General features: G+C 42.2%; 1 protein-coding gene across 1 annotated transcript; it reads right to left on the minus strand.

Annotated features, from left to right (window-relative positions):
• Nucleotides 1-467: 467 nt before the first annotated feature.
• On the minus strand, nt 468-5,839 carry LOC133910705 (NADP-dependent malic enzyme, chloroplastic-like). Its single transcript, XM_062353029.1, has 20 exons — nt 5,611-5,839; nt 5,185-5,435; nt 4,159-4,279; nt 4,005-4,079; nt 3,724-3,875; nt 3,526-3,631; nt 3,392-3,457; nt 3,177-3,272; nt 3,015-3,086; nt 2,841-2,924; nt 2,627-2,725; nt 2,455-2,502; nt 2,305-2,358; nt 2,118-2,216; nt 1,903-1,992; nt 1,733-1,810; nt 1,336-1,410; nt 1,153-1,243; nt 897-1,025; nt 468-791 (listed from the first exon to the last, which is right to left on the minus strand). The coding sequence occupies exons 1-20, from the start codon at nt 5,647-5,649 to the stop codon at nt 703-705; spliced, it is 1,914 nt and encodes a 637-aa protein (XP_062209013.1). The 5' UTR covers nt 5,650-5,839; the 3' UTR covers nt 468-702.
• Between the last annotated feature and the right edge of the window lie 18,019 nt (nt 5,840-23,858).

Below are 23,858 nucleotides of genomic sequence, written 5' to 3' on the forward strand. Positions count from 1 at the left end.
TGATACCAGTAAGCATTGGGGTAATTCTCGTGTGAGTGGTGTCTGCATCTGTTCGGTTTGCTACACCAGTCACCGGTACCATTTTGTTGTGGCGGAAATTTGTACCGCCCACGTTGTGCGCCATACGCCAAGACTCTGCGAGGTGCGTGATGCCAGGTTATCGGTGGTGTCACAATCTTGGTAGGAATCAGCTTTATCCAACAATTTGACGTGATCATGCTTTTGCTCCAGAAAGAAATGGAAACATCGCAACGATATAGCTTGATGGCTGTGGGCACTCGGGGATGGTTTCATATTCCCTTGTCGAAGTAGATCTCCATTATTTCGGAGGCTCGCTGGCAGCACATTTAGGCCAGAAAATCACTTGCAACGATATATTGCTGCCAAAGGCTTTAGCCAACTTGCATCGTTTTGTAGTATTGGTTAACGAGAACATTGGTCATCTGGATTTGTGTTCACCACTAGCAGGCTCGGCACAGCGATCGGACTGTTCAGATATCAAATCTGTCCGCCATAATCGAGCGAAAGAATAACGAACATTGGTACAAAAGATGGTTTGCTTCCATAAATGTTACAACAGATATCATATATGTATAGACAGGTACCATGTCTACCAGCAACACCATCAACAAGGGCGGCGGCAACAAACATCACAGTACCGCGTTAATCGGTTTTATTGATGCAAAACTGATTCCCCCAGCGCTACCGGTAGTTGCGGTAGACGGGGGTGTACATGCAGCTCTCTGCATATTTCACCAGGTCTCTGGGGGGAGGCAGACGAGTCGCCAAACCTGCAGAGAAAGGTCGTTAGCGACATCAAGCAGGTAGGAGACTTGATGGCGAATGGAAAGATATGGTGAATGACGTCTACAGAGCGAAACAGTGGAAGAACGCACCAAGCTCATAGGCTTTTGCAGCCACAGCAGCAGCAATGTGCGCAGAGATCTTTCTGATGTTGGTGAAGGGCGGGAAGATGGACCCCTTGTCGAAGTTCTCCTGGGTGGCCTGTTCAGCTAGTGCTTCCGCTGTTTGAAGGAATGAAATACGAACTTGGTTACAATAGAAGTTCACAATTAACCCTCCTCGGTAAGTACAGTTCAAGAGATGAGTCAGAACATTTGTCTCTATCAGTTCCTGTCTGAAGGTACTTACAGGCAGCAATAAGCATGTCCTCATGGACACGGATGGCTCCAGAGATGACGACTCCAAGACCAAATCCAGGGAAAATGTAAGCATTGTTTGACTGTTGTAGATAGGCACAATTAATCAATAAAGAACAACTTCTGTTTTAAAGGTGTTCAGATCAGCAAGATAGTGCAAAACAAGAAGTAATACCTGGCCAGGTACATGAATCTTTCCATTGTACTCCACAGGGTCAAATGGACTGCCACTGGCAAACACTGCACGACCCTGCAAATAAAGACATATAAGTACCGCAGACTGCACAAAGTTTCTTGTCACGCTTATCTACACTCCTTTTCGTATCCAATTATGCAACATTTTTAGAAAGCAGGAAACTGAACACAGATCATTTTTTTCTAATCGATAGTGATCACTGCATTTTAATCAATAGTTGAGCTAATCACTAGTGATCACTGCATTTCAAATTGTATTTAGTTGGGCTAATCGCTAGCGATCACTGCATTTCAAATGGTATATAGTTGCACAAAGCAATGACAAACATTCTTGACTTGCAGATCTGACTGACTCTTCTTGGGTTGAGAAAACTCACCTGGGTCCAGTTATATGCTTCTTCAGCAGTACATTCAGAATGTGATGTTGGATTTGACAGTGAAAATATGATAGGCCTCTGTATTTGTAATTTGCAATGTCATAAGTTAGCTAACCAGCCTTTCAATACCACCAAAGTTACAGCTCAGGTAGCGAAGTTGTAAAAAATACCTCATTGAAGGAAGCCATGGCCTCAACAACTTCTTTTGTGAAAGTCCTGCCAACTCCTGAAGTTCCAATCAGGACTGTAGGTTTGATGGACTGGAGAATAAATGAAAAAGATTAGTAAGATATGATGATATATAGTACCGACAGAACAGTTTTCAGTGAACGCAAGTGACTAGAGAATTGAATTACTATCTTAAATGTGTATGAACCATGAATACCTGGACAGCATCTAACAACGTAGTCAAGGGCTCATGTTCATGTGCCCAAGGTTTTTTGAATGACTGAAGGGAGTCTTTTCGGGAGTCAACAATCAGACCCTAAACATATAATACTGTATTAGTCTTTCAGCTAAACAAGTGAAGTAAAACTGTAGTAAAAACAGTGCATTTTCCTATGGTTCCAAACCTTTGAGTCCACGAGCCAAACCTTCTTGCGGCACTCTTCAATTGGAGCCTTTGTCTACAAATCAATCAAACCAGTAAATACTAGCAGTAAGCATTAGGACTATTGAAACTGTCCTACCCCACATGAGATTCTGAAAGTGTAGATAATTACCTGTTTTGAAATCTCTAGAGCAATGAGTTCTGCAATGCCAGTTCCAGCCTGCAGTCAAATACATCACCAGAATTTTATTTATGGGTACAATTTTCATTCAGAAAATAAATATTATGCTTCAACTGTTAGGTAACAAAGGAACACAAGTCAACCATGATAAGTGTTGACTAACCTCTCCAGCACCAAGGAACAAATAAGTGTGCTCTGCTAGGGTTCCGCCAACCACCTTTAGTGCTGATAACAAACCTGCAAGGACCACTGATGCTGTGCCCTGCAATAATCCATTTTGGTACAATTACAAAAGGCAATAAACTGAAGGATGGCGATTAGACTCAATAAGGATGCCTCCTGGCAAAAATGAAAGTATCATGGATGGTTCCACTTACCTGGATATCATCATTGAAGACAAGATGGCTCTTGCTATATTTTGCAAGCAAATCAAATGCATTATGATTGGCGAAGTCCTCAAACTGTAACAAGTTTCCGGTCTTATAATTCTTGTAATAAAAATTAAATTGATCAAATAAATAACAAAGCAGTACACTGAGTCTGTGACTGACCTGGATGAGGACTTTTTCACCATAGATTTGCTTAACAGCATTCATGAACTCTTCCATGAGCTCATGGTATTCCTGCCATTAATGGTAATGCCCAGATTAGATCTCAAGTGTCAGTTATTTTGCCAACTCCTTACACCCTGCAATCTCGTCACAAGTACATACCTCGCCAGTTGCACGTCTTTGCCGGAGACCAATGTAGAATTCATCATTAAGCAATTGTTCATTGTTTGTACCAACATCAATTGTAATTGGTAAGCACTGCAAAGTAATATAGAATACGCAAATTGAATCGATTTAGTTGTTTGTTGGTACCAAACATACTGGGACCATTACAATGGATGCAACAGAAGGGGAACATGCAAGACGTAAATGCTTACAGCTGATGGACGAACTCCTCCAAGGGCAGTGTAGAGAGAAAGTTTGCCTACAGGAATTCCCATTCCCTGTAGAAGACCATTCAACCAAATATAAGCAAAAACTCTGAAGTAAGCAACTAATCAGACAATCATACCTGACAACCCAAATCTCCAAGCCCCAAGATTCGCTCACCATCAGTAACAACAATAACTTGAATGTTCCTCTCGGGCCAGTTCCTTAGAACCTCTAAGACCTTCCCCCTAGAATGCAGTTCTAATTAGTCCACATCCAATAGACAGACAGAAGGTACATACACAATTCTTGTAAACTCAAACAATATGGCTACACGTACTTGTCCCTCAGGCTGACATACAGACCCTGTGGGTGTCTGAAGATGCACCCATACTTCTGGCAGGCCTCGCCCACAGTAGGTGTGTAAACCACAGGGAGCAGCTCCTCCACATTATCAATTAAAAGCTTGTAGAAAAGCCTCTCGTTTCTCTCCTGAAAAAAGAAGGCATTATGTATAATATTGCAACCAACCAATCATTAGTGAACATTAATTATGCTGGATTTTGGAACAACGAGGCATCTCAAGCTTTCATAGAAGCAACAAGGATTACGCGGGACAACCTGAAGGTCCATCATGGCCATATAGCGCTGCAAAGGGAGCTGGTACTGGCGCAGGTTGTGCATAATCTTCTTTATCTACATACACATTAAGACGATTATCAGTTAAAAGGCCAGCATAATTATGGTTATTGTGGCTAGCGAATATTGCCCATACTTGGAGTTTCTGAGACACAACTGCAGGAGGAAGCAAGCCACGCAAGTAGTGTGCATCCCGCTCCTTCTCAGTGAAGGCGAGACCCTTGTTGTGGTGTGGATCCCTCAAAAGGGTGTAACCGCTGTACCATCAGCTTTATTTGAGTTATGCATTCAAACAAATCTTGCAACCAAAGGTAAACATTCAACAGAGCACAATATTGTTATCATTGTGTACTGGGTAAGGTTATCGGCTACAGTCGGTTACGTGACAAATCAATTGGCTAACAGTTTACCATATAGTTGTAATTTAGAACCAATTTCCATCATATTTCACTGTCGAAGAGTAGTGGAGAAAACAAGACAAAGAAGTATCGCTGTGGGCCAGATTAGAATATACTCCAGCCTTTACAAGGGTGCAAGAAACCGGAAAACCCAAAGCAGAGTAGACAATTCTTGGCTTTGCTCAACAACTCCAGACCTATTCAAAATGCGTCCATCTGTGACCCAAATCAGACTCCAAATTCTCCAAAACACCGCCAAAAAACATTCTCTAAACTGAAAATTGCTAGAAATTCACATGTGACCAGCTCGATAACTCAAGAATACTGGCAACCCATAATCTATAGACGATAAAAAAAATAACAAATCCAACTGATCAGACTATAATACAGCTCAGCTGGAGCACGGTGCGATAAATTATTAAAAATCCAGAGTGAAGGGACAGTCTTCCCTTTGGTGAACGCCCCACGACACAAGAATCTACCGAGCCAAACACAAAAGCAGCATTAAGCAATTAGATTTAATTCGACACGAGCGAGCAGTAAGGTAAAACTAGGCAGCGAGAGCCCCACGTTTCCACACTTGCAGACACGTCAGCATCACGCGGATGAAGCCGCGTACCTATCCCAGATCAACGCGAACCCTGAACCAAATCAGGAAAAAAAACAAAAACAAGAATTCCAGATCGGCGCATCGAGACGTCCGCCCACCCAGATCCAATTCCTGAATTCCCACCCCAGCGCGATCCGACTCGCCCCTAGCTCACCTCGCGACCGAGAAGGCCCAGGGCGTGACCGGCTGCTCCTCCGTGGCCCTGTCCTCGCCGTAGGGGTCCTCGACCCCGCAGCCGGCCGCCGCCATCTCCTCCTTCTCGGTCTCCGCGGTGGACCCCATGGCAACCGCCTCCACCCGCCTGGGCGCCGCGGCCCGCACCATCACCGCCGCGGCCCTCCTCCGCACCTCCCTGCAGCTCCTGCAGCCGTCAGAGCTCCCGCCCTCGCCACCTACCCGCTTCCACTGCGGAGACAAACAGACACAAACAAGCCCACCCGGTTAGACTCCCAAAGGTGGCAACTCAGCTGGACGGGGACCAAACCGCAATCGCGCAGCTCAAAACGCGCGGTGGGGGTAACACCGGGAACTAGCCAGAGGCGATGAAGGTAAGAGGTGTTAGGCGCAAAAGAGCGCGTACCAGGGAAGCTGGGGACGCGGAGGTGCGCGCGGAGAGCATGGTGGCGCCGAGTTCCGCGGAGGCGGAAGCGGTGCGGGAGCGGGTCGCGTGCGTCCTCCTCCCTCTTCGGAGTTGGGAGCCGAGCAGCGTGGAGAGGGGAACGGTGGTCGGGAGGAGGGAGAGCGGGATATAAAAGGGGGAGGGGGTTCGGCGGTGCGCGTTGTGACTTTCTGCGTGCGCGCGTGGACAGGACGGGTGGCTGAGTATTTAATTGGGGAGAGGAGGCCGGCCAGCGCCGTTTGGGGTCGCCGGTGAACTTTAACCAGTTCGGTCCAGCACACTGCGCCGCGGGTCAGACCATCTCCAACGATTTTATTTCAGGATTCAAAATCCCTTCACGACGAGATTTTCGTTCCTTTCAACGTTTCAACGATTTCTTTTTATAGTTCCCATCACAAAGAGATTCTCAGGATCATTCCCTCCAGAATGGAATTTTCTCTTATTTCTCTTCGCAATTCCCCTTGAAGAAAAACTGTTGGAGATGAGAGGAAATAAAGGGAATGAGAATGGGGAAGAGAATTAGAAACGAAACGAAATAAAGGGAATATGATTGGAGATGATCTTAGACTAGTTAGGCATAATTTTTTTTAGCAGCTTATCTCTGCCTCTATCGATTCTCAAAGCTCAAGCTAGAGCTGAAATTATAGATAGATTGAGAGTTTATGGTTAAGACATCCTATTATTATTTTAAATTGAAAATATATATTTAAACTAATTTATTTTATCCTATAAATTTTAAATCTTGCATGAATCTTGAGGTTGTAGCTCTATCAAACAGGATCTTAGTCAGCTGAAACAAAATTGTCCAATAGATTTGTTGACGTGAAAAGATGTCACGAAAAACACTGAGCGCCTCGTGTCAATCCAACGAGCAACATTCAGGATACTTTGATCGTGGCGCTGCGTTGTTGGACCTTCGTCGTCACCTACGCTTGAGAGGTACCCCGTCGAAGCATAGATGGTCGGCGGCTTGCTCTTGGTCGTTGAGATTAAAAACAGATAGCAATATACATTGGAAGAGAGAACATGACTACAGAAGCTAGGTAAAAAAGATAAAAACGAAAGATAGATTGTGTTTTGATCCATCGGTTCATTCTTTGAATCAGTCATGATTCTCTCATATTTAAAGAGCGGCAGGTCTTAGTCGTAAGAGATCAGGACTCCTAATTCAAACCGAATATGACTTACATATATTATTCAGTTATATCTTTTGATCTTCAAAGTTTCTATAACTAATATATCTTTCTCAATTGACCACATAAACTCTCATATATCTACATGAGTATTTTTTTATTGCAATTCAGCCTTCTTGGATTGGACTATATGCTTGATGTATACATATACTTGAATCTGACCAACTCTTCCACTTGTCCAGATATTAACTGTAGAAACAAATCGTGGTCAGTAATCACCTCACTGGTTGTGACCACTAATCGTAGTCACTGGTTGTGGTCATAAAGTATTGTTCACTTATCGTAGTTATTGTTCAACTGGTCAAATGTATTGTTCATCTGGTCGGAAGTACTGTTCATTTAATCGAGTACTATTTATTATGGTTAGAGTACTGTTCACCATGGTTGAAACACTATTTATCGTGGTCATAGCACTGTTCACCGACGGATGTACTTATCGCTAGTCGCCTATTAAGTCAGTCATTGCTGTAATGACTACTATAAATATTAAATCTTGTCATCAACACATGTCTCCCTATTTTTTGGTGAAGCTTGCTCCCTTCCTACCTACTTAAAGCGATGATGAAGACACCTGCCATGAATATTCCTTAGGACGATGGTAATCAATAGTACATCGGTCATATTCCTTTAAGCATCTTGTCACACGCTATAATAAAATTTCTTCAAGTATTGCTCATTAATAGCTTTAGGCAATTTATCTTTCGGCTAGGAGAAAGCCGAACAACTCGGTCTCCAGTGGAGTCGTCAAAAAGTGTGTTGACGAAAAAAAATATCACGCCAAATACTGAGCATCTCATATGCACAATCCGACGGGCAGCACCCGAGATATCCGGTTGTGGCGCTGTGTTGTCGGACCTTCGTTGTCACCCATGCTCGAGAGTGACCCCATCAGAACACGGATGGTCGGCGACTTGCTCTCGGTCGTTGAGATCAATAACAGATAGCAATGTAGATTGAAAGAGATAATATGACTATAGAAACTAGGCAAAAGAGATAAAAATGAAAGATAGATTGTGTTTTGATCGATTGGTTCATTCTTTGAATCGTTCATGACCCTCTCATATATAAAAGGCGGCAGGTCTTAGCCGTAAGAGATCAGAACTCCTAATTCAAACCGAATAAGACTTACAGATATGATTCAACTATTTCTTTTGATCTTCAAACTTTCTATAACTAACGTACATTTCCTAATCGACCACGTAAACTCCCATATATCTACCCAAGTGTCTTTTATTGCAATTCGATCTTTTTGGATTTGACTACACACGTACCCATGTACTTGAATCCAACCAGCTCTATTACCTATCCGGAGACCAACTGCTGAAACAAACCGTAGTCACTGATCGCCTCACTGGTCATGACCACATATTGTAGTCACTGGTCGTGGTCATAAAGTATTATTCATCTGGTTGGAGGTACTATTTATCTGACCGAAAGTACTGTTCACCTGGTCGAGTACTATTTACTGTGGTCAGAGTACTATTCATCGTGGGTGGAACACTATTCATCATAGTCAGAGCACTATTTATAGTGGTTGGAGCACTGTTCATCGGTAGATGTACTGATCGTTGGTTGCCCATAAACCAGTCATTGCTGCAATTACCATTATAAATACTAAATATTATCATCAACAAGATTAGTAGAGTACTTCTTTCGTTCATAAATATATATTGTTTTAAATAAAATATAATTTCTTATGTATAATTTTGATCACTTTTTTTTATTAGAATATATTTATAAAATCTATTAAAGTTGTGATATTATAAAAGATTTTTTCAAGATACGTATATGATTTTAATATTTTCAAACTAAATATTTTGAAAGCTATTGTTAATCAAAGTTTTAAAATTTTAATTGAATGTTTTTTTAAAACGGCATGTATTTACAAGAGAGAATATCTTTTTTAGTCGGCTGCACCACGCTGTTTTGCTGATATGTGCTTTGCTCTTGTAGCGAAACCACATGCTGATCTTAACCGCGATCTTCTATTGTTTTTGGTTTAAAATAGGGTTACAGTTGGATGTACACGTTAATCATCTACTACCTCAGTTCTATGTTAAGCACTCAATCCTTACGTGAAGTTGAAATTTAAAAGGAGAGGTTGAGGATTATTGTTTCAGCGCCTAGATTAAAAAGAGAAATTGATCAAACATACAGGCTGAACATTACCGGTTTCTCGGTCTATGCATCGCCAACCGACAGCAAACACTGAACACGTCAAGTTCGTTTCCTTATTGCTTTCTTCATCAGGTTAGTTACTGTATTTGGTTGCTAACGTTTGTTTACCTTTTCTTCATTGCAACAGAGATGAACGTTGTAAATCGCGTGCTTTCGTGGACTAGCACAGCACGCCAGCGCCCATCAACGAACCATTTTCCTTTCAGGCCGCTTGATTCTGTGGTCCTGTCCACTAATCGATTCTTACAAAGACAAGCATGAAAGGATCTGCCTATTTCTTTCACAAAATAATAAAAGAGTCAACGCCGATTTGCCTTTCTGCCTGACCAAGGCTTCAAGCTGTGCATCCAAAACAAAATACAGTAACAGAGACTGGCTTTGCTTCAACAGCTGCCAGATCGAAGTAGCAAAACACATGTACTAACTGTGAGCAAATTTTACTATTTTTTTGCATGTTGTTCTAGTACCGTAGGATTGTTAGATCATCTTTAATAGATTTTCATCTGGGATCAAATTCATTTCAGCGTTCCACAGTTTTACTTCACGGTTTCTATCATAAAAGAATTCCTAAGTTCATTCTTTTCAGAACAGAATTCTCTCTCATTTTTCTTCAAAAATCTTACCGAAAGGAAGCTATTGAAAATGTGAGAAAATAAAGAGAATAAGAACGGAGAACAAAATAAAAAATACTCCCTCTGGTTACAAATGTAAGTCGTTTTAGCCTCCTTAACTATTCTCTAAATATAAGTTATTCTCGAACTTCTATGCATTTTTTCTCTTTTGTTTCCGTCTTACCCTTATTTAATAAATGCTACCACTCTTATAATTGAATGCGTTATCTTTTCCAATACAGAATAAATAAAGAGTAACAAGGTCATTTGATCTATTTTCTTAATTCTTGTACATAAATCTAAAACGACTTATATTTACAATCGGAGGGAGTATATAATTAGAGATGATCTTAGAGTATGCCTATCCGTCATACTGATGAGGTATGAGTGGTTGACTTTATTAATGTAGATCTGCCATAGAGTTTAGTACGGTTCATTTGTATATGCATTTCTCTACTATTATTTAAAGGAAAGAGGACTCAGCTTGTATGAGATAAAAAAAAACGCAGGAGTTTTTTTTCCAATCACGTACCACGGCAGACTGCCAGTGTCGTGTGAACTTGCACGGAGGAGCAGAATTCGAGCCAGAGTTCACCGGACGGTCAGGCAGGAACGACGAAGTGACCAAGACGGCGGGACAACTGCGACAGTACTGCTCACTGCACGTCTGAGCTGAGCAGCAAAGCCGGCAAGGGAGCGGAAGAAGCCAAACGGCCCGTGGCAGTGTCAGTGTGGCCGCAACCGACGCGACGTGAGCGCGTCAGCTCGCGTGGGTTCGCCCGCTCGCGCGCCGCGGCGAGTAGCCACCTCCACCGGGGCGCACGGCTTTCGAGCCCTCACGCTGACCCGCCCCCACCGCGAGCGGACACGGCACCCGGGCCCCGCGTTCGGTTGACCCCGCAAGTCAGTTAGAGAGTGTAGGAGCCCGGAGTTCTCTGTCCTTTTTTAGAGGAGTTAAGCCTCCCCTAGGTAACACCTTTGCCTTGCCGCTTGGCCCGTCCAGGATATTGGTACCCGGGCGTCAGCTGGTGTCGACTTGTGCGTTGCTTCCTTCGCTGCTTCCATCAACACCGGTGGGCGGAATTAAATGGGCTGGCACATAGCTACCGAATACGCAGGGGCAGATCCACCCTCCAGCGGAAGGGCTTAAAGGCAAAGTTTTGATAGTGTTTCATTTTTCAGTTTCACGTTAGATATTAAATTTATAAGGTAAAATTAGGTTTTAAGTTTTTATTTTTAGCCTAAAATAAGAATAAAATAGCTTATTCAAATATTCTCGATGTAACTATAGTTTCAAATCTATAAATTTTTAGAGCCAGAAATACTTAACTTCAAAAAAATTTGGATCTAAAGTTTTGTCAAACAGTCCCCTAAGCCCTTTAACATCCCTAGGGTGCAACTAGGGCCCTCTTAATTTTGGGCACGTGAGAGGAGAAGGAAGAGGGAAATAATAAAAGTAAAAGGAGGAAGAAGAAGATAGTTTTACTACTTAATAGTCCTGGATCCGCTTATGCGAATACGTACATAGTTTGATTGGGCCTAACAGTAAAGGGCTACTAGTTTGCAGTGAACTACCAGGCGGAATTTCATTTCATTGGTTAAACTCGCGTAGGAGTGAAGTAAAAACTATTGCACGATTTCTAAAAAGGGCATAAACTTAGACACATGGGCATGTCGCGCACCAACACTTGCAGCAGCTTTCGAGTTCGTGAACATACTGATCGAGCCAAGTGGAATAAGATCATCTGACCACGAATGTTGACTCCAGCACGGCCAGACGAGTTCATGCGAAATCGACAGACTTGGCAAAATGGCAAGCACGAACCTACGCGGAACTCCTGTCCCAGACAAACAAGCCGCCACCGTTGGGAAATGGCAGCAGACGCGCCGAAAGAGGTCACCATCAGCAATAGCCCCCCGATCTCGAGCGGCCCATACAAAGAACCTAGCACTACAAGCAACTCGGTCTCAGTTGTTACCAGCTGCTAGCATTTGTTGGTGTTCCAGACAAATAGAATAGGTGCTCCGGGAGTATAAACTTCTAACTTAATTTATAATTAATTCTATTATAACTGAAATATATACTCTTTTCTAAACTATGTATAATTTTTTATAAGTGAAATATATATTTTTAAGATATATATACTCTTTTTTAAATATTCATTAAAAAATAGTACGTACAACTGAGAATATAAAAGACATATATATACAATTCGGTTACCGCTCCAGACAACAGTGTCAGATATATACCATGATCCCGTCCATGATCGTGCCGGACTAAAATACGAGAATGAGCACTAGTGCTCTTCTCGTATGAGTAAATAGGTGAAAAAAAGGCACCAATTTTTCCTAAGATGTTTAGGAATTGATACATCATTTTTTAATTTTTGTTAGAGCATCCACTAATGATACTGTTCTCCTTGAGTCATAAAGACTTAAGTGCTCTTTAATGATGATCAATTCTCTATCTCCGAATTGACAGACATCCAAAGCTTTTCTTAGGGTTCTCACAAGATCTTTAAGAACTCACCAAAACACCTCTAATCACCAAGACCGGCTAGAGGTTGCTAACCACCAAGAGTAACAAGCCAATAATTCCACTTGATAATGATTAAACCTAAACTACAGTTAGATATACACTTGCTACTCACTATGCACTAATGATGTCCATAATATTTAATTAAGAACTTTGCAAATCACTTTAGTGCGTTCTTTTACTTCTTGAGGTCCAAATCTAACCGTTATCCAACCAACAACGCTTTCTGTGAACACCGGATAATCCGATGTACAACTTCTCACACACACCGAACCATCTGGTGTGTACATTTTTCAAAGCCCGCACACTACCAGCCGTCACTGCTGATAAAAGCTCTGGCGCTTCTCTTTTCACACACACTGGACCATTCGGTGAGTAACAACTTCACTGAACTGAAAACAAATCTCTTGAAAAATGTTCCTGTGCTTCATACTAGTGAACATCGGACCATCCGGTGTATTCAATTCTATCCTCCTGAAGAATTTGCGCTTCTACAGCAAAACACTCTGGTGTGCATATTGGTTCAACACCAGACCATCAACTGAAGTCTTTATCTCTCTGCACAAAACAAAAAAATACTCCGATGTGTATTAGTGCTAAAATTTCACAAGTGTGCATCCAAGTAAGTCTAGACTTAATTAGAAATAAAGCTACTACTTTTAGCTTCTCTTTATAGCATGGTCAAAAGACTAAGAAAAAAGACTTATGCTACTCTAAATATTCTTCATCTCTTTGTGACACTTAGAACTAGAAGATCATTAATCTTGATACTCATATTATTTGATCGTCCATAGAATCAACTTAGGGATCAAGAATATCCAATCATCATTACGAACCAAATTTTTTTATACCCTTCAAAACACAGCTGTTAATCACAATGATACAATTATTATTAATTACTGAAACACTTACCACTTACCTAGAGACCTAGATGCTACAGACCGGCCCAAAAGAAATAGCTTTACTGCTTTGGTTCCTTCACAGCAGGTTAGTAGCAACCCAAACTAGCAATCCTGTCGCGTGAAAAGAAGTCAACGAGATTGCTTCCTCTCATGCAGTCCTGACCTACCTGCTACGTTGTTTCCCTAGATAAGCAGACGATTATCACATCCCAAAATGCTAATTGTATAATTAAGCATGGTAAACATCATGACGCTATAAAATCATATTTTAAGTGTTTAAAACATTTCTGAAACGTATGTCTTTATCTTATACGCGTTCCTTCATATGTGTTGGGTCTTCCTAACCAATCCAAAACCCTTTAGGCAGGAATTGGGAAAAGACCCCCCTGGCGGTCCAACTGCGCCACCGTCGGTCTGACCACTAGACGCGTGCAGGGCCACTTTGGCCTCTGTTCCGAGGCGATCTGACCGCCCGAGCTTGCGGCCTGACCGCCACTGTCCAGAACCTCCACTTAAGCCATAGACCAAACTCTTATCCGCTCAACCACCCACTCGATCGTTCTTCCCCATCTGAGTGAGAGAGTGAGAGAGAGAAAGGAGAAAGAAGGGAGAGAGGAGGAGGGAGAGAAGATCCTCCACCCGAATTTAACGGAGGACGGAGATCGAAGGAGGAGATCGTCCACGAGTCCCCACATCGTCTCCGAGCTCGTCCCCAAGCATCTCCTTCGTCGGAGCAAGCCCTAAGTCAAAGGAGATAAAAGAGCTCCATCTCGACCACCACGGCATCCGAAGATCAGTGGAGACGGCTTTCCCAAGCTCCTCGGAGGCTTCCATAAGTTCATCCCCGTCATCTTCTCGCTGGAGAGGCCTCTCGTGTCTTCATCCGCCTTTTTGGCCGATCGGAGTATCTCTAAGCCAATCTCTAAATTGGAGCCCCTTCGGATCGAACCAATACGATAGGAAGTTCCCCGCGCCAAGGTGAGATATCCCCTACCGTTTTCCCGTCATTACTGAGCTTGAATCGGTCCTCATTTCATTTAAGACCCAAGTTCAACCTTAGCTTAGATCCCCTTCATGGAGTTTTCCAAGTTTGGTTCGGTAAAAGTTATCCAAATCACCATAGAAACACTCAACTAGTTACATAGAGCATTTTGGTACCCTTCGTGGTAAAGGTTTCACTTGTGGTCTCGCAAAGTGGCGCCGACAAAATCTCACGGTTTGACAGCCAATAGAGCCGGTCTTATTGCCGACATACCATCGGTCTGACCGTCAGAGGTCAAAACCTTTTGCATGCCGGTGGTCTGACCGCTACTTCGACACTGGTCTGACCGTCAGCCACTTAAAGTATGTGCACTTAAGTTGTCTTATCCAGGGTTTCAAACTTCAGAACCCTAATCATTTGGCGATCTTTTGCAAATGTATTTAAAACATAACACTCTATTATTATTCAAGCATGCATCATTTGCACATTTTTTCCATCGTTCATTTGTTTATGCAATGCATTCTTGTTTCATTTAGAGAGTGTCGCGCCGACGATCCAAGCGAGTGAAGGCGATGCCAATCTACTGGAGTTCTGTGAGTGTTGCGCCGGATGTATCAGGCAACCACCGGAGCAGTAAGGTAAGCATATAATCATATTGCACCCTTTTGATTTGAATCACGTGAAATCTAAATTGATGAGTTACTGCTTAGATATATTTGCATGATTAGTGAGTCGATGTTGGGTGATATTGGTAGAACATATGTTGATGCATTGTGTCTACCTTGAATTATTGATGATTCTTTATCCTTATAACCTAGGTATCGTTTTGTTAATGTCTAACTTCAAAGGTTAATCGAAATACTTAGCAATACTTAGGTCCTCGGTAGAAGTCGAATGACGGTGCAGTTATTGTTCGCGAGCATATGGTTTACTTAATATTCACATTGATTATGATTATGATGTTAGGAGGTATATTGTGAGGATGAGGCAAGATGTCGACGATACTAGGGGTAGGTCATGAGAGGAGCCCGGATGTTATAGGTCGTTTGTATCGATTAAGCACTAATCGTCAGTGATATTGGCTTTAGCACTTTTCTGTACTTACCACACACTCAGATATAGACAGGTAAACCAAGTACCGTAAGTCACCGCGTTCATTTTACCTATGTACCCGGGGTGTGAGCAAGGGATTGTAGAGACACCGAGAAGCGTGGGTAAATCGTAGTACGTTCGGGGTCTCAGTGGCCTCTACATACATCGAGCATGGAGACAAAAGGTTCAACGTGGTTATGTGAATGGTTGGTACGTGAATCATCACTCACAACTGACGGGCTATGCAGGCGATGGTCTCGTGTCGTGTGGGTCCATGAGTACCGTTGCATTGTGTAAAATCAATTTGAATTATTGCGCTCTCAGTTATTGAGCAAGCGTCTATCTATCTGCATTAGCTGTAGAGTTTCAACCTTGAGATTTTGGTATGGCATATTGGTTATGATGAGTGATGATAGTTATTTACATGAGATGGTTTTACTTACTTTCATATACAAGTGGTTGGTTACAAAGGTAGAAAGGTGGTTGTGGTTTAGTATAGGTGCTTACACCTAGGTGTTAAGGTTGCTTACGTATATGAGTTTACTTAACCTTGTGGCCTACTCTTTACTAATAGCTCAATTACATAATCCTTGAAGTTGAGTTATTATATGTACCCAATATGAATTAAGTCTTGCGAGTACCTTCGTACTCATGCTGCTCTTTCAGGTTTGCAGGCAAGAAAAGGTTAGTTGTCGGCTACTTCATGTCCACCGATACTGACGACGGATAAGAGTAGTGCTATCAACTCGAGTGGCATGCTTTTGGGTGGAGTCTAAGGGTATATGATTTCACTTAGTTGTTTTTGTTCATAAAAGTTACTTTTTCACTGTGTAGTATCTCTGTAAAGTGTTGTAAATGATAATCTTCTATATGTTTGTAATATAATTAATTAATCCACTCTTTCTTAAGCTTTGTTGTGATGCTATATGTTGGAAAGACATACATTTCGATCTTGGACACACAACATGTGTCAGAACTACCAGGATGGTTCCTGAAATCATCGTGATTGTGATTAAGCAAATAATCATCTTAATGATTAATTGGAATACTATTTAGATAATTCCTCGCAGCGACCCTCGCGCTCTGCCTTGTCAAACACATTGCGCATTCACCAACGACCGCCTCGCGCCACCTCCTCCACCTGTGTTGGCAACATCGTGTTATCACCCGCGTCCGTGAATACGGCATTGATGCTGATAGGCGCGGGCGCACGGAGCGCCACACTGTAGCAGCTGCTCGACTTCCTCATGACACCCTTAGTTGTGGGCCTTGCCTCCTTCCAGCACTAAGTGGCGGGTTGCGTTGTCGCCTGTCGGTGCGGCCCATTTGACCCCTATGAGCCGTGCGTGCTCTTCGGATATGGCATTTGGGTGGGCCATAGCCACCTACCACAGCAGGCTCACCGATACATTTCACGGTGTCACCGTCGAGTCCTATAATTTATATATTAATTAATTTTTAATGTTTTAATTCAATAAAACTCGTTCCGCCCGAGCCTTCCCACGGGAACCACACGAAATCGGTGGCCGCGGTGCAGCGCCGCTAGCCCGCGAGGCAGACCTCGTGGATGGATAGTGGCCGCGCCGTGCCCCAATGATGCCGCCAGATCGAGTACCCGCTCCTGTTCCCTGTGGGAGTGCGCCGGGGCCAGCAAAGGCTGCTGCTCTGATTGCTTGCCCCACGAGCAACAGCAGTCATTAACAAAAGCATCGGCTGCTCCGTACCGCGGCCAGCCACAACCTTGCAAGCACGTTCGCATCTCATCTCGTGGATGGAGATGGCGCAGCGTGTCTGTTCCTGCGAGCGGCGTTAATAATTGCATCATCAGCACGATGGGCCACTTCTGATGTGAAGCCCCCTCCCGAGGAGTACGTAATCGAGCACGACGAACTCGTGACCGTTCATGTCGAATTTTCGATCCTGATCCAACGGGCCACGTGGAATGGCATTGCACCGTACACCGATCGAGCTAGTTAATACTCAGCTGGATTTGCCGATCGAAACTACATAAGTAAATCATTCCCAGTTGCATGATCAAATTTGGCGTCGTGTACATATAATATCTCCTGTCCCGCGGAGGGATCGATCTCATAGTGACGCCCGACGAACCAAGCGAGGAAGGACGGACGGGCACAAGTTGAGGTTGATTGCATTGCAGAACAGCTGCGTGAGCTTTGGACGTCCAACGCGAATCCTCTGTTGGAAAGTAGGAGTCCACGAGGCAAGGGACACCTGGGATAGTGTCTATGTAAGTATGTATGTATGGGGATATCCGTTTCTCCCCAAGTCCTAGGCGCCGAAATTCCGGTGCGAAACTAGAGGGGAAAATGCTAAAAATTTGCTTCTGACTTTGGATGAAACAAATTGACTCCTCGCCCTCGAAACTCTGGGGCGAAGCTAAAAAGAAATGGTTCCAAATTCATCATTGGCTTTTGGTTTAGGATGAAACAAATTCCTCGGGATACCCAATGACATACTACGTCGCTACATGAGAGGTCCATATTCTTCTTTTTTCTTTGTGTGTGTGTGGGGGGTGTCAAAAGTGGTGATTTATTTATGAACTTCTTTTAAGATCTGACGTGCTTCAGCTGAAACTATACGGCAGTAACTAGTAGTCGTTAGCTTGGCATTTAGGAGTACTTGTTTTTATAATTTCAAAACAGAAAAGAAAGAGAACTCGTTTTCCACGTGTTTGCGAGAGGGAGGGACGCCTCTGTGGAACACGAGGGTGCATTAGTCTTTTCGTAGACATAAGAGGAGGGCAGACTGACACTGTCGGGAAGGCAGGTAGGCTGCTGAGTCGGCCATAGGTGACGGCTTAGCTTTACGATCAGAATTTAGTTCGGTACGTAGAATTTGTGGGAGATTATGAATTGTGTAATTTTATAGTATAATTTGTTTTGTAATTATAAGAATAAAATTTTCTATTGTTACTATTTGTTTTTATTTTTGTTTTTAGGCTACAATACATAATCAAAATAAAAACACAAATAGCTCCGAGTCTTCATTCAGCTATCACCGACATGTGGTTTCACGAAGCAAATTATGTGCAGGTTCAGCGAGACTCTAGACTAAGGGTTTATTTGTCACAGTTTTAAATCCGAGATCTATGCTGGATCTAGAGTTTGTATAATAAAATAAAGTATTTTAAATATTTATTTTTATCAAAATAAAAACTAAATGACTTAATTAAATAATCTTAATCCACCGACGGTTCTAGATTCTAAATTTCTTAAAGTTATATATAACCAGCTTAAGAAATATAGGATTTGTATCCTTGCCTAATAGAGCTAACTGTTACCGGCTACAAAATTAGCTGACGGGTCGCTCTAGGACTGACTCAAACTTGGTGAAGGAGGTAACTGATTTTACTTGAAAAGTCAAGTCCAAAACCAAAACCTCCTTTCCTTTCACTCACATTCTTCTTGTTCTTGGCATACAGGTTAATAAGATAGAGCAGACTTCATCAACTCAATTTATTTTAGACATGGCTGCAAGTCAAAAACCAAAACCTTGCACGGTAATACTGTAAAACGAGAACTCGAGACCGGAGTCAAAATCTGTAGCAGGACCGGACCGTGTATACATGTTCGGTGGGCTGGGGAATTTAACGGTGGCCCATACTCATTTGGGTCCATTGCATTCTCTTTAATCGATATTAAGGGTTTGTTTATTTTAACGAAAGATAGTGAAAATGAGTTTATAGATTATGTATCGTAAAAGTTGGATTACACTATCTATATAAGCTGTGAAAAACATATCACTAGATTATTACAATGTAAAGATTATATTATTAAAAGCTGAATTGCATAAACTATCTATTTGTTTTAGTTTGTAGATTATGACCAAGTTAAAACAAAATTACCTGATTCTAGCCTATAGTCCTATCATCTTTTTATTTACTATTTGGACGGGGCTGCGCACATTTTTTAAGACAGGCTGAAATAGGTTATGGACTTATACACGGGGTGGATTTTTTTATTTATATATTTTAATTCCGGAAATTACTAATATATACTCTTTTCACCCATGGTCTACGTGACAATGGGTCGAAACGACAATGATAGTTTCTGCTGGCCATCTCGCTCCGACACGGAGACAACAATATTGACATGGAATTCAATTCCATGCCCGTTGCCGTGGATGCAGCAAGCCAGTGATTAGTTTGATCCTGCAGATGAATGGCTCTAAAATCCAAGGTGCACAGCTGAAACTATACGGGCACAGTTCTTCGGTCGAATATATGCGGATCTCAATCTGAAATCAGAGATGTACAGTAAACTGAGTAAACTGTTCATCAGTACTATATCATAATTTCACTGTTTATTGAATACTGTAACACTAGATTTGAATTCACCTTCATCCAATGACTCAGGCCCGCTTAAAGTCAAACACTTCACAAATGTGTGATGTCAGAGAATTTAAGTTCATATGCGGGCATACTATAGTAGATCTGTCAACCGTTCAATGAGCCGTTCTACTAAGTAAAGAGTATAAATAAGTATTTTTGAAACAAAATATATATTTGAAAATTTCGAAATTAAAAATATATAAAAAATTCCAATGATGACCGCTAAGAGTATCTCCAACCGAGCCATCTTCTCACCCTCTATCCTATATTTGAGGAAAAAACGATAAAAAACGGTCTCCAACCGACCCCTATCCGACCCCCTTTATTTGAGAAACCCTCAAATCTCATCCCTCACCCCCTACATCTAGTGACTCCTCATCTAACCCCTCATTTGGGAGAGAGGGGAGAGAGAGAGGGAGAGAGGGGGGAGAGAGAGGGAGAGAGGGGAGAGAGAGGAGAGAGAGTTACCAAATATTAATAAAATAGAGGTGATTCGAATATAGGTGGTCAAATATGAGGGGTCGGTTGGAACGCGTTGAGAAATAGGGGATGCAATCTGGATGAGGAGTCCCTAAATAAGAGGAATATGAGGTCAAATATGAGTAGTCGGTTGGAGATGCTCTAAGGCCATCTCCAAGGAGGCATTTTTTTTCAGATTCGGCTGGTACAGTGTTTTGCGGTGTACTGTTTCACGTACTGTAGCAACTCCAGCAGAATCGGTATCCATGCCATAGCGCGCTACAACGGTGCTATAGTACTGTAGCTGTACTGTTCACAGAGGCTGACAGCGGGCACGGAGAGAGAAAAAGAGGAGTAGAAGGTAGAAAATAATTAGCTGCTGGAGATGAAAAAATAAAGGATGCTGTAATAGTGATAGGGGATGCTGTAATAGTATTTTTGATGATGAAAATTTAAGATAACTACTGGAGATGGCCTAATGGTCTGGACAGAAGATTTGTGCGTGTGGGAACTACCCTGCCAAAATGGATTTGTAAGTCGTAACCTTTCCTCCAAGCTTGTGTATTAGTGAACCCTAATCCTCCTGCTAGCTTTGTTTCCAAATAATCTACCTTTCGATTTCTGCAGGAGTTTCTATCCAGGATTCCAGTTTGTGCCGATGTTGCCATCGATGACAAGTGTGTGGCCACTTTAGCTTAAGATGTAGACACATGTGCTATCAGAATAGTTTATTTTTGTTGAAATTTATGTTGGAAGAGTAGATAAAAAATCATAAGATGAATAAAAGAATTAATATATATATATATATATATATATATATATATATATATATATATATATATATATATATATATATATATATAAATATCAGATAGTAAAAATAAACAGACGAAATAACCAGTGTATCACACCGTATGAGGAGTTGCCTTCCCCTGTCCCCCATAGTTGCAGAAGCCGTCCACGTTCATCCAAAGGAATCCGGACACACTGTGAAGCCTCATCATCTTCGTCGTTGCTTGCACTGGCCTCTCATAGTCCTACACACTGTTAGAAATCATGCACAACAGGATCAAACATAAGACACGATTTTTACATGAAAAACCCTTGCAAAAAAAAAACTATGGGCATCGATCGACGATCTTCACTATATCAGGGATACGTATGTACAATACAGTTGATTATAATAAGGGCCTCAACTCTTCTTGTAGCTTACAAGATATATTCATAAAGATGGACACATGCGACTCGAGTCTAATATAGACTGTTCTGGAACATGGACCGAAGATGTCCCTTGTATGGCCCAACAAGAATTCGAATCATAGTCCAATAAACTCTACCTTAAGACGAATTCTATCTTGTAGCAAATGAACAATCATCAATGAACTCCCTTCAATAATAAAGATAACCAACGCCAAAAATCTCTTGAACTCAAACTGTGACACTAACTAAACTTGAGTATAGCTTAAATTTAGTAGCAGGAAGTGACTTTGTCATCATATCAGTAGGATTATCATGAGTGCTTATCACCTTGAGCAATAACATCTCGAATAAAATGATATCTCACATCATTGTACTTTGTTCTTACATAAAACATCTAATCCTTTGTAGGGATGGCAATGGGTCGGGTCGGGTATGAGCAAAGCATGATTCGTACCAGACCCGTCGCCTGAAGTGTCTAACCTGACCTGCGCACGCGAAAGGTGATGAGCAAATTTTCGTGCCCGTGCCTGTCGGATACCCAAAAACCACTGGGTACCCACGAGTATATGACCAAACCAACACCAATCTGGGGAGGGGCATGAGCGGGCAGATGGTCGACGGCGGGGCATGGCTTGGCGGCGACGACTAGGTAGGTGAGGGCACGGCTTGGTGGCGATGACCAGGTGAGGGGACGTGGGTTGGCAGCAACAACCAACTAGGTGAGGGGCATGGGATGACGACATCTGGGTGGGGGAAGGGCGCTAACAGGGCAACAGCCGAGAAAGGGAGGGGTGTGGCTTGGTGTTGACGACCAACTGGGGGAGGGGCGTGGGTGGGCCACGGTAGCCAGGTGGGGGAGGGGCACCGACAACTAGCTAGGGGAGGTGCGCGGGTGGGTCGCGGCAGCCGGTTGGGGGAGGGGCGCTGACGGGGCGGTGATCGGCTGGGGGAGGAGCGCAGCTTGAAGCCAACCGCTGGTTGGGGGAGTGGTGTGGCCTGCGAGGTGAGGCCATGACCAGCCTATGAGGGCATGGGTGAGGCCGTGAGGATGGGTCTAGGACTAGGTTGGTGGGTGTGCGCTGCAGTTCAATCAACACTTGTAATCATTGGACTGGGCAATGGAGAATGTACTAGGCTGGGCTAACAATACATACCGGGTATACTCGTGGGTACCAGTGGGCAAACTATAAAACCCATGCCTCACCCGTGATTTCGTGGGTACCCAACCCACAGTGCGCGTGGGCGAAATCCTAGATTTGTGCCCGCACCCATCGCGCACCGTACCCACAGGTACCTGATCCCATGGGTAGGATTGCCATCCCTAATCCTTTGTGAGACAAATATCACTTTGGCTATCACAGAAAATATTAACACAATAATTATCTCCACAAAGCTCAGTGTACAAATCTCCCAGCCAAACAACTTCTCTGTATGCTTTAGAAATAGCTATATATTCAGCTTCAGTAGTTGATAAAGTAACAATAGCCTACAAACATGCTTTCTAACTAACAGCATAACCACCAATGGTGAAAATATAACCTGTGAGAGATTTCCTCTTGTCCAAATCACCAGCATAATCTGAGTCAACATAACCATCAAGTCCATCTCCAGATTTTTCAAACCGCAAGCAAGTATTACAAGTACCACATAGATATATGAAAATCCACTGAACAACTTTCCAATGCTTTTTGCCAGAATTAGCCATGAATCTACTAACGACACTTAGTGCATGAGATAAATTAGGACGAAAGCATACCATAGCATACATAAGTGAACCAACTGTACTTAAATATGAAATTTTAGACATGTACTCAATATCATAATCTGACTCAGGACATAAAACTGAAGATAATTTGAAATATGCAGCTAATGGAGTACTCACCGGATTTGCATCATGCATATTAAAACTATGAAGGACCTTCTCAATATAGCCTTATTGACAAGATATAACTTTGTTAGCTTTCCTATATCTAATGATCTTCATGCCAAGAATTTTCTTTGCTGTACCTAAATCCTTCATCTCAAATTCACTACTCAGCTGTGATTTTAATTTGGCTATTTATGATTTATCCTTTGTAGCAAGAAACATATCATCGACATAGAGAAGCAAATAAAGAGCTAAACCATTAATAATTTTCAAATAGACACAACTATCATAATCAAAACGCTTAAAATCATTAGAGAGTATAAGGAGTCAAATCTCTTGTACCACAGTCTAGGGGATTGATTCAAACCATAAAGAGATTTATTTAATTTACAGAAAAAATCTTCTTTTTCAATAATAACAAAACCTTCAGGTTAATCCAACTTCTTATGTAAGAATGCAGTTTTAACATCTATTTGCTGAAGTTCATAATCATATATAGCAACAATACTGAGTAACATACAAATAGAACTATGCTTCACAACATAGGAGAAGACATCATTATAACTAATACCTAGAATCTACTATAGCCTTTAGCAACTAACCTTGTTTTATACCTTGCTGCTTCATTAGAAGAAATACCCTACTTTTTTTTTGAAAATCCACTTACATCGAGCAAGTTTCTTCTCTTATGACAATTTTACTAAATCACAATTATCATTTTTTTCAAGTGACTCCATCTTATCCTACATTGCAGTCATTCAAGTATTGCAATTAACAAAAATAATAGCCTCATTATAATCAGAAGATTTTGCATTACCTTCAACTTCTTCTACACAAC

The sequence above is a fragment of the Phragmites australis genome, chromosome 1 (genome assembly GCF_958298935.1).
Source record: "Phragmites australis chromosome 1, lpPhrAust1.1, whole genome shotgun sequence".
In the NCBI taxonomy this organism is placed as follows: Eukaryota; Viridiplantae; Streptophyta; class Magnoliopsida; order Poales; family Poaceae; genus Phragmites; species Phragmites australis.